Genomic DNA, 14,496 nt, shown 5'->3' with positions numbered 1-14,496 from the left:
TTCACTTTATACTTCTATTCCACTCTATTTTAGAGACAAATGTACATTTTACTGCTATAGTTACAGTACTGGTTACGTATCACTATTTACATACAAAACATACGATGACTTTATTAAATGTGACACATTCTTATGAATTAAACCAACTCAAAAGTATATGGAGCATTTAAAATAAGCCAGCTACAATATTAAAGTAAAATATATATATTTACATATCCATAATAACAGAATATTAAAATAACATAACACTGACATGACCCATTCTAACTTTTTTAATGGAAGTTTGATTTGCAGTTGAGTACTTTTCTAATGAAGCTAACATATAGGCATGTGTGTAACAGGGGCCCCAATTTGTATTTTATTATTCCAATTTTGAGGGATTTCAATATTTTATAATGACCAGATAGGCGAATATGTCAGTAAAACAACAGCCAAACAGGAGCTATTCTTTTTTTGTTTACCATTTGCAGCTGCTGGAGTATCTCGGGTTGCACATCTGGTTTAACACCACCACCCAGCGGTGCTGCCGCCTCATACACTTTACACGCGTCGCACACGCGTCACCTTTGAAATAAACTACATCTCCCATGCTGCCCTCTCAAAAAAAAAAAAAAAAAAAAAAAAAAGGGCAGGCAGTCATGCGGATGGAAACAGTAGTGGGCATCCGCTGCGCTGCACGAAGAAGACACTTCGAGAAAAGATGCACGAAGAGGAGGATGGCAGCGGAGCAAGCCCCTGCACGGTCTCGCGCATTGTGGCCACCAGGTCCGTGGATGTGGCCGAGGTCGAGGGAGCGAAGGAGCAGGCCTCCAAGCTGTGCGGGTACTTGAACAAACTGTCCGGCAAGGGGCCTCTGAGAGGGTACAAGCCGAGGTGGTTCGTGTACGATCCGAGGAAATGTTACTTGTATTACTTCAAGACTCCCCAAGACGCCTTGCCGCTCGGACACATCGAAATCGGCGATGGGTGCTTCAGCTACGACGTGGAGGGGGAAGAGGGTCAGTTTGAGATCCGCACGACCGGGAAGGAGTTTCTCCTGAAGGTAGAAACTTTTCGGCATGTGTTGCACTGCTGTCATTTGTCACTTCCTTTCTCAGTGTTGGGGAAAACGCAGACACACCCATTCTGATTTGTTTTATTCTCAGCTCTGATGTTAGTCGAACGTGCAAAGACTTCTGCTTCGGCTGTGATTTGACAACTTTTAAGAAAAGCTGGCTTTAAAAAAAAAAAAAAAAAAGATCAAAAAATCAATCGGGCTACACGTGTTTACCAGACAAGAGCTTAATCAGCACATGAGTCAGCTGAATGCCCCACACACACACACACACACACACACACACACACACACACACACACACACACACACACACACTGTCAGTCCACTGTTTACATGTAGAGATAATTTTAGGCTGAGTCTTAGGTGAGCTCATCTGCCCTCATGACACCCCTGCCTTGCAATCCATCATCTCACGTGATGGTGTCTTCTAAGCTGTCACATGACTGTGACCAGTGCCAACAGACAGGTGTCCCTGGTCTCACTCAGCCTGGCTGCCCGCTAAAGTCTGGGGCATTTTCAGCAGGTGGTAGGAATGGTTAATACCAAACAGCTTGCATGGCCCGAGGCTGGAACTGAGACTGAAACCAGCGTCTGTGCTCGTTCACATGACCGATTCCTAAATGACCTGCTATCTGAAGCGCTCTAGGGCTGCTACATATGCTTTAGTTATTTCCACAGCTGTTATTATTTTCCTAGCCAAGGTGTCATTCCATTTAAATTGATGTACGAGTTGCCTTTTAACCTTAGATCTCCAATATGTATTTGACTTAATTGTGTTACTTCTGCGTGAACTTGTGTGTGTGTGTGTGTGTGTGTGTGTCTGTGTCTAGGCCCCCAGCAGACAGGTGATGCATTACTGGCTCCAGCAGTTACAGCAGAAACGCTGGGAGTACAGCAACACACGAGGCTCCGGTCAGAGAGACAGCTGGAGCTCCCCGACCCTGGCCTACCCTCCCACGGGCCTCGTAGGGAAAGATAATGGTAGGCAGGTACACACACACACACACACACACACACACACACACACACACACACACGCACACATATACGGTGGGTATGGAGACCCGTTTCCACTGCCCAGTCTCTTCACATCCAGGCACCAGCTGAAAGTAAACACCTGTATCTGATGGATTAATATTTACACAAGTTGCCAGGTTCCCGAGTTCATGCGGAACGAGCATGAAGGAGTGGGTTTGTCAAGTATTGATTCAATGAGGAATTACTGTAGGAGCCAGGTACGGCCTGTGTCATTGATACCTTTTTTGGTCACTTCCGCTAATTGAGTCACGTGGTGTGGGGGAAAGCAATATCAGCTGTTCAGTAGTTTAGTTGCAGGATTGGAAGGAGAGGGGGTGAGAGGGAGCCCTATTTTTTGTTGACCGCTACTTCACGCTACTTCACGCTACTATCATTGTCTGACCTATGACTGTATGCCAGAATCAACCTTTTTACATTTACAAATAAACATTCAAAATTCAACCACTGGATCCGTTAAATCATTTATAGCCAGCGCGTCCGCAAGTCTAATCTCCCTTATTTAGCCTCTCGGTGACTATCGGAAAGTTGCTATTAGTCACCTACAATTACCAAATGGGAAAAGAGTTCACATCTACTTTATCTGAGGTGTGTTTTATTTGAATACATTTAAAGAAAAAAAAACTTGCTGTTTTCAAGTTTTCTCATAAGTATCTGCCACTGTAACATGTCTAAAGGAATAAACGCAGCTCAACAACATTTACAATACAAACAAGAGGATACATTTATACAGTTTAATATATTATTAATCGGTCCCAGCATACAGTGTTATGCCGATCCAAGCAAATGTGTGTCCCATAAAGAGGCTGTAAACAGTTCTCTGAGTATTTGTCTCTGCTATTTTCTCTGCGATTCTTTTGTAAACTATTCACATTCTAGGTGTGACCCTTGGCCCTTATGAAGTCAGACCGGTTAGTCACATGGTTTGACTGAAAGAGGTTTTATATAAAAGTTTGTAACATACGTTTTCAAGGCAAACCTACATTCTATATTTATGTGACCCATCATCATTCTTGAATGCAAATGTTTCTTTTCTTTTTTTTCAAACTGCCCTGGTTATCCTGAAAAAGAAAATGTGTAATAAATCCATATTTGAAGCTAGTCACAGACTTTGCGATTAAGATAAACATAAATACAAAGTTTGTGATGTGGAACCATCTGTCTTAAAAGAGCATGACTACCCATGTTATCACAGTTTATAACACATAGAGGTAGTCCAACATATTGTAATACTTGATTTTGTCAACATTGCTCAGCCCCATGTAAATATATAAAATGCAACTATGCTTAAAAGTAATCCGATTTTTGACATATTTTTTCACACAATGTGTTGCTTTTGTCTAAGAAGTCTTTGACGTTTTGTCAGCGAACTGTGATGAAATGTGAAGGAGCAGGAAACGCATGTGAAATCATTAATGGCTCTTTAACTGGAATTCTCCCTCTAGCTGTGCAGAGGACATTACATGTGTCATGTCCTTTTTGCATGGCTAGCGAAAGAGATTAACATGCCAAAGCTTCTCTTCACAGTATAACCAAGATGCAAGATTACATGGTAGTAGTTACTGAGTTTAAAGGTTTGGATGCAACAAACCATGCTGTGACATGTAAAACTAATGTGCTGTGTTAATTGAAGCTGGCACAGTTTTGGGTTTAGGCGCAGAGAGCATGACAGGGATTGTTTTTCTTTATCAAAGATTTGATCAGAGCAGAAGGACTCTGATCATTGTCATACTTAGATTGCAGTGTAACAACAACTATATGGTTACAACTGGCTTCCTTCTTGGGCGTGACAGTATAACGGTGGAGCTGTTTGACCTTTTACAGAATGTTCCCACTCTTTCCAAGGAAATTCCATACAAAGAGGAAACTTTATATTTACCCCTCTTTGCTCAAAATGGCTACATACTGTATTATTTGGCTGCTCTTGAAACCACAGACATCCACTCTGCTGTAAATATCATTCTGGGTGAGGCAAGATATGCTTCACTTTACTAGCGAAAGCACGAAGGCTCACGATAATGTAATTTCCTAAAGAAACAATTGAAATACAGCTGCAGTCCTGTCAAACAGCAGTAATGAGTAATGCAGTGTTATTATTGAGCTGTTCTAAATATACGGGTTTTTTTTTCAGATGCAGCAGTCTTTGAGAAGCTAAGTGACAGCATGGAGAAGGTCCGCAGCGACTTTGCCATGGAGACAGATACCGATGGCGGGGGAATGGTGGGTATCCAGTCAGCCAGAGGGCCTTCTGCTGCGTCCACGAACCCCCTCAACTTCTCCCTCAAAAACTTCGGTACAGATCTCAGGTAAGGCTGGACGAAAGCTTTCTGCAGGCTAGATGATGTTGTACCCACAGTTTTTAAAAGAATGAAGTGTGTTTGTTTTTACTTCCTGCCAAACCGGCACAACGAGTTTGTGTGCTGTATGCCCCAATAGAGCTGTATTGAGTAAAAGAAGAGACCTCTTCCGTTCTTCTTGAGGTTGACTCAATGAGAGGAAACGGTTAGATCCATAGTTTACTGGTTGCTCTAGCATGCAGCCATCAACAGTTCCCCGTTATGGCCAAACAGCACATCTATTCAAATGATGCAAAACACTGAAATGCTAAAAATGCGACATGTTTTGGAATTTGTGATGGAAAGAGAGGTGAGTAGGAATATTGGAGCATTCGAGCTGCTTAAAGCATGTGTCCTCACCAGTTTGTTTTGCCTTTTTAAGATGTAGCTTCTCATATTTTGAAATGCATAGAGTTTTACAAGAGTTTCTGCAGTTGTAACTCATGAGCCCAGCAGAAATGTGATGTTGAGAAATGCTTCGGCTCTCAGTTATCCTCATAAAGCGAGAGTGAGTCTGTTGTGGCGCTGCTGATGACAAATGCATTGATGCAAATTGAAGAGCGTCTTTTCCGTCACATGGACGTGAGGCTAATGACGGAAACGCGTGGCTGAAACGCGTTCAGTGTATACGTGGTGTGAGGAAGGCAAGAGCTGCATTCAGCTGCACACAAACAGCCACGTGGTTGCAGTGATCTCACGTTTAGAAGTGTGAAAAACACGAGTGTGTATGGGTCTCTTATGATGGACATGACCCCTGTTCATTTTATATTCAAGAATGCCTTCCATTGATGTTATTTTTTATTTTAATTTATATAGACACTTTATTTGTAAGTTATGCTCTCCCATTAAATGTAACCTGGACGCATCAAGCTGTATTGTGTGTTTCCTTTTACTATAAAGACCTCAACAAAGGCCGTTTGTGCTCATGTTACCATTAACAAAGTAGCAGAGGCAACAGGCTTCCCTGCAGTTTGCCCTTGATCCCTGAGGATTTGAAAAGCATTCACACTGCAGCTCCGTGGTCTTGCTCGCACTCTCATCTGGTTTTTGTTTTGTCAGGAACTCCATGTCTTATCTGCGTCCGGGCAGAGGAGGTGAGAGCAGACGCAGTGTGTTTTATACCAACAGCAACAGCAACAGCAGCGCAGAGGAGTGGGAGCTGGTGGATGCTCCAACCAAGGACTTCCCTGAACAGAAGCATCATTCAGACACACACAGACGTACGTAATACCCATTCTCATTACATTCTCCTGAGAAGAATCGTCTGTTATTGCTCCACTCATTTGCTCAATAATATGACAAATGGACTAACAACGGACGGCTCCGTCCTCCCGATTTCACTTTTATCACGTCTTTATCTCTCCTCTCTCAGATTCCTTTGGGTCGGCGTTTACTTTCGACTTTGTGCGCAACTCATCGCGGCCTAAGAGGCCTTTGCTTCGAGACATGATGGGCTCAGGGAGGTTTGGGCGCAACGCTGAGACGCGCAGTGCCGAGAGCTCCCCGGTGGAGTTTAACGGCAGCAAACCTTTGGAGATGCAGCTTCGCCTCCAGAGCCAACAGGAAGAACTGAGCCGCATGCACCACGAGCAGGCCAAACTCAGAGAGGAGCTGGCCGGTCAGAAGGTACCGTTCTCTCACGCTCATTATTTCACCCAATTTAATTGCATTTAAAGGAAGAATGTCACACACGCATATGGATGACATGAAAACATGACATTCAGGGGTAGAGTTGTCTCCAGAAAGAGAATGGGGAAGTGGTTACGATTATATAGATTTTGTACAAAATGTTGTCATCACCTGGTTCCTGAAAGCTGTCTTGTCCGTTCACTCTGTTATTCATCTTACCAATGGTGTTTTCTTTTTACAGTAATTGTGATATCTCAAAGAGTCGATGGTTTTCCCATGAACCGTTAAATCTCCAGGATTAAATCTCCCACATTATGCTGCTTTTACTTTCATCTTTGTGTTCGGCACAAGCCTTTGGTTGTGGTGTCTGACTTTGCGGTTTGGTGTAATCCTGATGCTCCCGCTAAGACAGGAAGACAGCAAATGATTAGTCATGCTTAAGCAAGAAACGAGGAAACGGCAGTTCTCCGAACAACAATCGCAGCTGCGTCGTTCCTTCCCATTACTCTGTTCTCTTCTTATTTTAGAGTTGTGAGACCAGCCGGTTGATCACAATAGCTGCAACGTTCGCCAGATGAATATATAATGTATGTGTGTACGCTTCCCCTGTAAAGTGGTTTACTGCCAGCTCAAAATGTAACAAGAATTTAACCCAGTAACAGAGTATCTGACTCAACTGGCTGGAACTGCATACGTGTTGTTGGAAATATTCAGTCACAGCTGACATTGTTCTGCTCAATGGGACGGACCAAAGCTGACATTGTGTTGTTGCTACTATTGATTTATGGCCTCCAGGTAATGTTTGGCATCGACTGAATTTTTTTAGTAATGTTGCAAAGTCCCCACATACTCTTCCTTGTTTATGGTGCTCATGGTGTTTAAAGACAATAAAGAAACGATGTCGGCTCTGCTCAATTTAGTCTTCAGACCTCTCTGTGGACGGTTTGGTCAACCAAATGGTTTCCGATGAAAACTGTGAGTTTAGTTGTATGCGAGTGTGTCTGCATCAGTTTGACCACTTACAAACACGTACGGGCAAATGTAGGAGCCAAGTATTTTCAATTCAATTCAATTTATTTTTGTATAGCCCAAAATCACAAATTTGCCTCAGAGGGCTTTGTTTGCACATTAGTCACAGTATTTACTTAATGATATACATGGTAATCTTTTGTTACTGAATTTTATGCTCATTACATGAAATGCGTTATCTTGGCATTGTGATGGCTGTGTTACGTGTTGCTGCTTAGAGCAGTAATATGACTGTGGCCTCTGTCAAACAGTGTGAAACAGCAGGTTTTCTCATCCTCATGCAATTTAGCGCTTTCATAACGGCCTAAACATCAGCCACAGTAAACAGAATGGCTTTGTGGTGTGAAGTACAATGTGAAAATGTGATTATTTCCTCACCTCTGCTGTGAAACAAGGCAGGAAATCCTGACTAGTCTGCACGGTCAGAGGTGTTTGTGAGAAGGGAGAATATAATAGAATTGTTTTACGTATAGTAAACTAGTCTATTGTTGTTATTAGTTGTAGAAAATAAAATCATGTTATATGATATAATATACATGTTGGTGTTAAGTGTAAAAAATGATGAAATGTAGTTAAAATTCAGACCATAAATATGGCCCGCAGTTACTCAAGTAACATCTCAGCATACAGAATATGCATCTGTCCTTGAAGAGAGCATTTTTTTGTTTTTTTATTACAGGTTTGTGAATTTGCCCCACAAAGACAAACAATGAACATTGAATTCAACATATTGATTTTTACTGCGAACCAGGCGACCACATTTGAAGGCATAATCCTTAATAATCCAATATGTGTCTTTACTCAATCAGGAGTTGGTGAGACTTTTACAGCAGACTCTGAGAACCTCCCAGTGCGATAGGCAGCCAGCACACCGTCCAACCCCGGCTCCGGATTCCTCCGCAGCTTCAGACCAGACTCAAGATTCGGCAGTGACCCAGCAAGAGACCGGCCAGTTGGAGGCTCTGCTTCAGGAAAGAGATGGACAGATCCAGGACTTGTGTGGCCACATGGAGCGCCTCGCCTTGGAGAAGGAGAGTCTGCAACAAGAGCTGAAGGGCCTGAAGATAAAGGTGGGGGAGATAAACGACCAACTGGGGATGCTGATGGAGACCATCCAGGCCAAGGATGAAGTCATCATCAAGCTGTCCCAGGAGAGTTCAGAGCAGAGCGGTACTCCAAACGACGGCTCACCATCCCCCAACAAAGATCAGGAGGAGATGGACATCCTGAAGGTACAGAAGGAAACTTTTAAACCCGATATATAGTTGATAGAAATTATACAGATTATGAGAACTTTGAGTGTATAAATGCATAGAAAATAGATGTTATTTCTTTAGCTTCTTGTAGTCTGATTAACTGCGTATGTGTTTCTTCAATTTCAGGACGGTCTTCAAGGCTACAAATCCCAGAACAAGTTCCTGAACAAAGAGATCCTGGAGCTGACAGTATTACGCAGAAACGCAGAGAGTAGAGAAAAGACTTTAGAAGCAAAGGTACTATCCTGTGTTGGTCGGTTAATGGTGCATTATTCTGATAATAGAAACAGGAAGTCTGAGTAGCTTGTAGGGGAAGTCCAGTATTGACATTAGCTGGTGCCCCCTAAACCTAAAAATGCCAAGTAGGAACAATGAATAACTAACTAGAATCTTGCTGCTGTCAGTTATTATAGCAAAAAACACTGATTCAATTTCTCTGTTGTCTTTGCTGCAGTATTTGGCCCTGGAGGCGAAGCTTTGTCAGGTGGAGAGTAAGTTTTTGGTGCTGCTTCAAGAAGTGAAGACCCCCGTATGTTCGTCTTCAGAGCAGAGCCCAGCCCGAGAAGTCATCTCCCGATTATTAGAGGATGCGCTGCAGGCAGAGAGCTCCGACCAGCAAGAGCACCCCATCTTTAAACCAAATATTGTCAGGTACAGACTATGCCAAAAAGCCTTTGTTAAAATATGCTTCTATGTTTTGTTCATATTGAAAGTTAGGTTACATTTTTAACCAATTTATTCAAGTGTTGTTGTTGTTGTTGTTGTAAAGCAAATGAAAACAATTTTTCAGCACTTTATACATGTTTTGCGAAGATAAACTGCTAAATGTAGATGACATCACAATGTAGTTCTACAGAAGTGTCCGTCGCCTCAGTATAATTTCACCAAAAATCTAACACATCAAGGACTAATCCATTGCAGGAGAGAAAGAATCGGTTGTGTTGCCTAATAGGCCCAAATGTAGTGCAGTCCTTAGATCTGTTTTCATTTTTCTTGACTGGAAAAACTAGCTCTGCTAATTTGTATTTAGTTTCGTTATTGCTGTTGCTCTGACGTCTTTGCGAGCTCAGGCATGTCCTTTAAGGCTCGTTAAAATGTATTGTTAGAAATTCAGGCAATCCCTGAGTGATGTAGGAGATTAACCAAATGTGGGTCCGACACATAAAAGTGTTGTTGAACATCATTTTTCTACGTTTTCTCCGTTTTCAGTGAGTATGACACATTTGGCTTCAAGACGGTCCCCGAGGAGGAGGAAGAGGAGGAGAGGCTGGTTGCGAAGGTGAGAGCTCTGGAGCTGAAGTCTCTATCCATGACGGATCAGGAGGTGTCCATCGGGGTGAAGTGGGAGAACTATCTGGCCGGCACCATGAACAGAGACCTGGTGCGCTCCCCTGAGCTCAAGGCCCTGTTTCGCTACGGCGTGCCCCATGAGCACCGGTCCCAGGTGTGGCGCTGGTGTGTCGCCTTCCACGTCAAGAAGTTTCGTGACAACTTGCCGCCTGACTACTATGAGACCTTACTAAATGTTGCAAGGGACAAGCCCAACCCGGCCTCGAAGCAGATTGAGCTGGATTTGATGCGTACTTTGCCCAACAACAAGCACTATTCCTCACCAAGTTCAGGCGGCATCCAGAAACTCAGGAACGTCCTGATGGCTTTCTCCTGGAGGAATCCAGATATCGGCTACTGTCAGGGGCTAAACAGGTACAGGAGGGGTTCTGGTTTCTCTCCTTCTATCCTTCTGTCCCTCTATGCCTTGTAACTATTCATTTTTATTGCATTTGATTTCTTCAGGCTGGCAGCTATCGCCTTGCTGTATCTGGACCAAGAGGACGCCTTCTGGAGCCTTATAGCCATTGTGGAGGTCTTCATGCCAAGAGACTATTACACCAAGACTCTGCTGGGCTCACAGGTGAATACGGTAGACAGAGGGAAAGGTTGCAGCGTCATATTCACGTGACTGTGCGGCTCATGATCATACAAAGGATGTAGCGCAGTAATCAGCACTGTTTGCTTTCTTTCTCTCTGCTGGGTCTGACCCCATGTTTTCTCCTGCTGTGCTTTATTGTCGGCAATAAAGGATGCAAATGTGTGTTGGTTGTCTTTTTGCAGGTTGACCAGCGTGTGTTCAAGGACCTGATGAGTGAGAAGCTCCCTCGGCTTCATGCCCACTTTGAGCAGTACAAGGTGGACTTCTCCCTCATCACTTTCAACTGGTTCCTGGTGGTGTTTGTGGACAGTGTGGTGAGCGACATCCTCTTCAAGATGTGGGACTCCTTCCTATATGAAGGTCCTAAGGTGAGAGCCAGAAGAGGAAGTCAAACTTCAGATCAGATTTCTGTCGTGACATGAGATAAGGAGAAATGTGTTTTCTTTCATTTTGCCTTCATCTACAGATGGTATGTTGGATTAGTTTTCTGTAAACAAGAGTTTACCCAGTTTATCGGTTTGACATTTGAACCCACTTTGTCTCCAACTTCATCCGATCAGCATTTGTGTTTGGATTTTTCCAGACCTCTTTTACCCTGCCAACGGCCATGGCTATTCAAAGTTAAAGCCCCACTATTTGTTATGTTTTACTAATAATGCATCAAATTCCTATTTTTAATGTGAAAAAATCCCAATATAACATTATCACCCACCTCTGCGTTTCTTCTTCATGTCTACAAGAGGTGAGGTTTGTGATGTAAGTGTATTTATGTATGCATGTGTGTGTGTGTGTGTGTGTGAATGCATGCGTATAGAATGCTATTCTTAATATGGACTCAATGTTACCAACAGCTGCTCTTGAGTATCCAAATAAACAACAACAACTTTTAATTATATATAATAAAAATATACCAGCACTATGTGTTTTTTAGCATAGCTCTGCCCTTGAGTTGAAAAATATAAATGAATCCAGCATTAAACCTGCAATAACAGATGTTTGGCCACTTAGGGGCAGCGGAGACGAGCTGTGGACACCAAACTGACGATCTGTATTATCGATCAGCTTTTAAAAACATCATTGTGAGCTTGTTTGTAATTTACATCTCCAGCAGACTCATAGCAGCATCAGAATCCATTTGGAGTCGTGTTTGTGATAAAGTCCAATATTCGCTCTCCTTTTTAATTTAGTTTTTGATGTTCACCATCACCTGAGACAAACCTCTAAATGCTCCGTATATGTTCACCAGCTAGTCACGTAAACTTTGTCTGTCTGCCGTCTTGTTGCCGGGCCTGTGGCATGCACTGAGTTTTTGAAACCTTTTCGTGAGAAATAGCTGCCTGCTGTAGCTGAAAACGACACTGTCAGAGTTGTGAAAGCTATAAATCTCTGTGGATCTGAGTGGAACTGCAGAGTTGGGTGATAATTCCCTGTGGGTTCATTACCATGAGTACAAACAGTTAGTCATGTGATCCATTGTGGATATGAAACTATTGATTATAGACACTTTCTTAATATAGACCCTGTAGAGGTCTGTGGTGGGAATCATAGTTTTTCAGCTGTTCACTTGTTAAATAGCTTTTGCCTCATAACAAGACAGTGAAGACTGTACTGTGCTGCATGTTCAGACATTCCTCTTAAAGAGATAAATGCGGTCACGCATGGAAAGTTATGGGGTGGATGTCACAGCTTTGTTCATTTTTCTCCACAGATCATATTTCGCTTTGCCCTCGCTCTCTTCAAGTACAAAGAGGAAGAGTTTTTGAAGCTGCAGGACTCCACAGCCATCTTTAAATATCTTAGATACTTTACGTGCACAATCCTGGATTCAAGGTACAGCAACTGGAATTTGTTTTCATATTTCTGAGGACATTGTGTCTGCAGTAATAAGGAGCAAGATAATTAACCGTGGAGTAGCTTGTCATATCTTGCTGCATGGACAAAAAACTGGTTGTCCACAGTCTGTGAGTTTTGCATTTGTATACAGAATAGTTGTAATAGTTGTTCAAAAATGACTCTGGGAGATATTGGTAAGGAATACACATAGTAACCTAAAACAAATATATAAAATGGGGACAACAGGATGTCAAATCTGCACAGCACAGAGCATGCAGAACAATAAACAACCGTCCCATTACTGACGAGACTGTCTCTTTTTTTCCAGGAAGCTGATGAACATCGCCTTCGGGGGCATGAACCCTTTCCCCATGCGACAAATTCAGAACCGCCGCTCCTTCCATCTGGAGAAAGTCCGTCTTGAGCTGACCGAGCTGGAGGCGATCAGACAGACCTTCCTCAGGGAGAGAGAGACGAGTCAGGACAGACGGAGCTTCGTCAGCGACGATGAGGAGGATAACTGACATTAAGGTTGTCGCTGAAGTATATGATGACAAAGAGATCATCTCCATATGCCGGTCAGGTGTTGCAGTTGTAAAGGGATTTTTTTGAAAAGATAGTTAGAGTCTGAATCAGAGCCGGACCAATCAACTTTCTATACAGTTTTCGTCGAAAAGAACAAAACTTTACGAGCCAAATAGGCTTTCTATCAGTATTCCTGCCATTTAAATGCTTTATTTGTTGTATGCTTGTGTGTGTGTACGCCTTATGCACAGCTCTTCAACCTTCAATGCCAAGCTACACTCTTGCAGTCCCAATCAGTATTTTAAAAACATGGCTGTGATCTTTTAATAGTTAGTGATTTTATGTCTGTTGAAGGAGTGATTGTTTTTTTGACTCTTGTTTTCATTTTTGCTTTCTCTGCCCCCCCCAGTCCCTTTCACACATGTCTTAAAGTTGTTTACCTAAATCTTTTGCTGAAACTTAAAATCTAAATCTTTGAGCCTTCTGATCCCCGAAGTCGTTCCCAAATTGTACATATCATTCCAGCCTCCAGAGGTTACACAGAGATTTCCTATCAAACCAAGGATCAACAGCATAATCTTCCCATGTATTATCACTCACATTAACGGCACGTGGAACATTTTCGGAAAAACTGTGTTTGTATTTTGCAAGATAAGCAGTATGTGCATCATGCTGGAATTACCTTTCAGATGTATTTGCATTCATTGTCCTCAGTGTGGCAGTATAACATTGGTCTGCCCAGTGTTTACACTAGTTCACATGTACCCTCAACACAGAATGATTTCAGAGTTTGATATACTGGCTTTGAAGTCACTCTGTCAACATGGTTGAAAAATAGAAATATGTTTTTTAATCTACGAGGGAAGTGTTTCAGGAGTGTGGACACATCTTCCCGTCTTCCACACCTAGGTACTTACAGAAGACCGTTTACTCTTTAGCACTGTGACCATATTCTCTATTACAATTGTTGCTGTTAAACAGACCACTGTGAAACAGTTGCTTGCTTGGAATGAAACCACGTTTATATTTGGTCAAACAGTGTACAACTGATGTTTTGAATGGTAATCTACAAGAGAGGAAGCAGTTTTTCTCACTTTGCCCCTTCTCTCTTGTGTTGATATATTGTTTACAGTTTGTAATAACTTTTAATTTCCTTTATTTTTATGTTACTTGACTCTACTTGCTGTTGACGGATACTTTTTGCTGTTAGTTACATAATTGACTACCTTTATTGTACTGTCGGTTCTAAGCACCACGCCTAACGTTTTGGACGGACCACCTGAACTTGTGAACAAAAGACAGAATTGTGGTTGTTTTAATGATGGAAATGTGAATGAAAAGAAAATTCTAGAAGAAGAGATTCAATTAGTTTGTCTTCATGAGAGCAGGTCTTTCATGAGACTCAACTTGGATCAGTTTAAGATGGAAAGATGTCTGAGGTCCAGTCATTTTGTCAAAGGTCATATAGTAGGTTTGCTCATATTCGTAATACACATCTGTTCTAAGCATGGTTTGCATGGTCAGTTTCATATTCAGATGGAATAAGCTATCACCTATTCATTCATTAATTTCTCTCTTTTGCTTTTCCCAGCAATGTATTGCACACGTGTAAGGACAAGATGACTTCAGAATATTATAGGGCACTTCACTTTTTTGTATGTAAATCTCTATGGTATCTTGTTCATTGTAATCTGTATCATTTAATGAAAAGCTTTCATGTTACAGAATTAAATAAGCCATTGTATGTTTTTTTGTAAAACCAAATTCAATAAACAACAGTTGACTGAGTGTGATCTGACTCATCTGTAGGTGTTCATAAGTAGTAAAAAGAAACAGCTTGCTGTAGTAATCCTCAGTTCCTTAAAT

General features: G+C 42.1%; 1 protein-coding gene across 1 annotated transcript; it reads left to right on the top strand.

The window, feature by feature from the left end:
* Positions 1–663: 663 nt before the first annotated feature.
* tbc1d2b (TBC1 domain family, member 2B) lies at positions 664–14,418 on the top strand. Its single transcript, XM_079163248.1, has 13 exons — positions 664–1,042; positions 1,888–2,038; positions 4,224–4,398; positions 5,488–5,648; positions 5,801–6,054; positions 7,896–8,318; positions 8,469–8,579; positions 8,797–8,993; positions 9,552–10,046; positions 10,137–10,254; positions 10,455–10,640; positions 11,981–12,102; positions 12,434–14,418. Exons 1-13 carry the CDS (start codon positions 701–703, stop codon positions 12,627–12,629), a joined length of 2,931 nt encoding a protein of 976 aa, XP_079019374.1. The 5' UTR covers positions 664–700; the 3' UTR covers positions 12,630–14,418.
* Positions 14,419–14,496: the final 78 nt, after the last annotated feature.

This window comes from Pholis gunnellus (assembly GCF_910591455.1).
Source record: "Pholis gunnellus genome assembly, chromosome: 7".
In the NCBI taxonomy this organism is placed as follows: domain Eukaryota; kingdom Metazoa; phylum Chordata; class Actinopteri; order Perciformes; family Pholidae; genus Pholis; species Pholis gunnellus.
This window is presented reverse-complemented; position numbering and strand designations above follow the sequence as displayed.

Coding starts and splice junctions, on each gene's coding strand:
- tbc1d2b (XM_079163248.1), top strand. CDS start 701: ATGCACGAAGAGGAGGATGGCAGCGGAGCAAGCCCCTGCACGGTCTCG. Junction 10,047..10,136: donor TACTGTCAGGGGCTAAACAG/GTACAGGAGGGG, acceptor TGATTTCTTCAG/GCTGGCAGCTATCGCCTTGC. Junction 10,255..10,454: donor AGACTCTGCTGGGCTCACAG/GTGAATACGGTA, acceptor GTCTTTTTGCAG/GTTGACCAGCGTGTGTTCAA.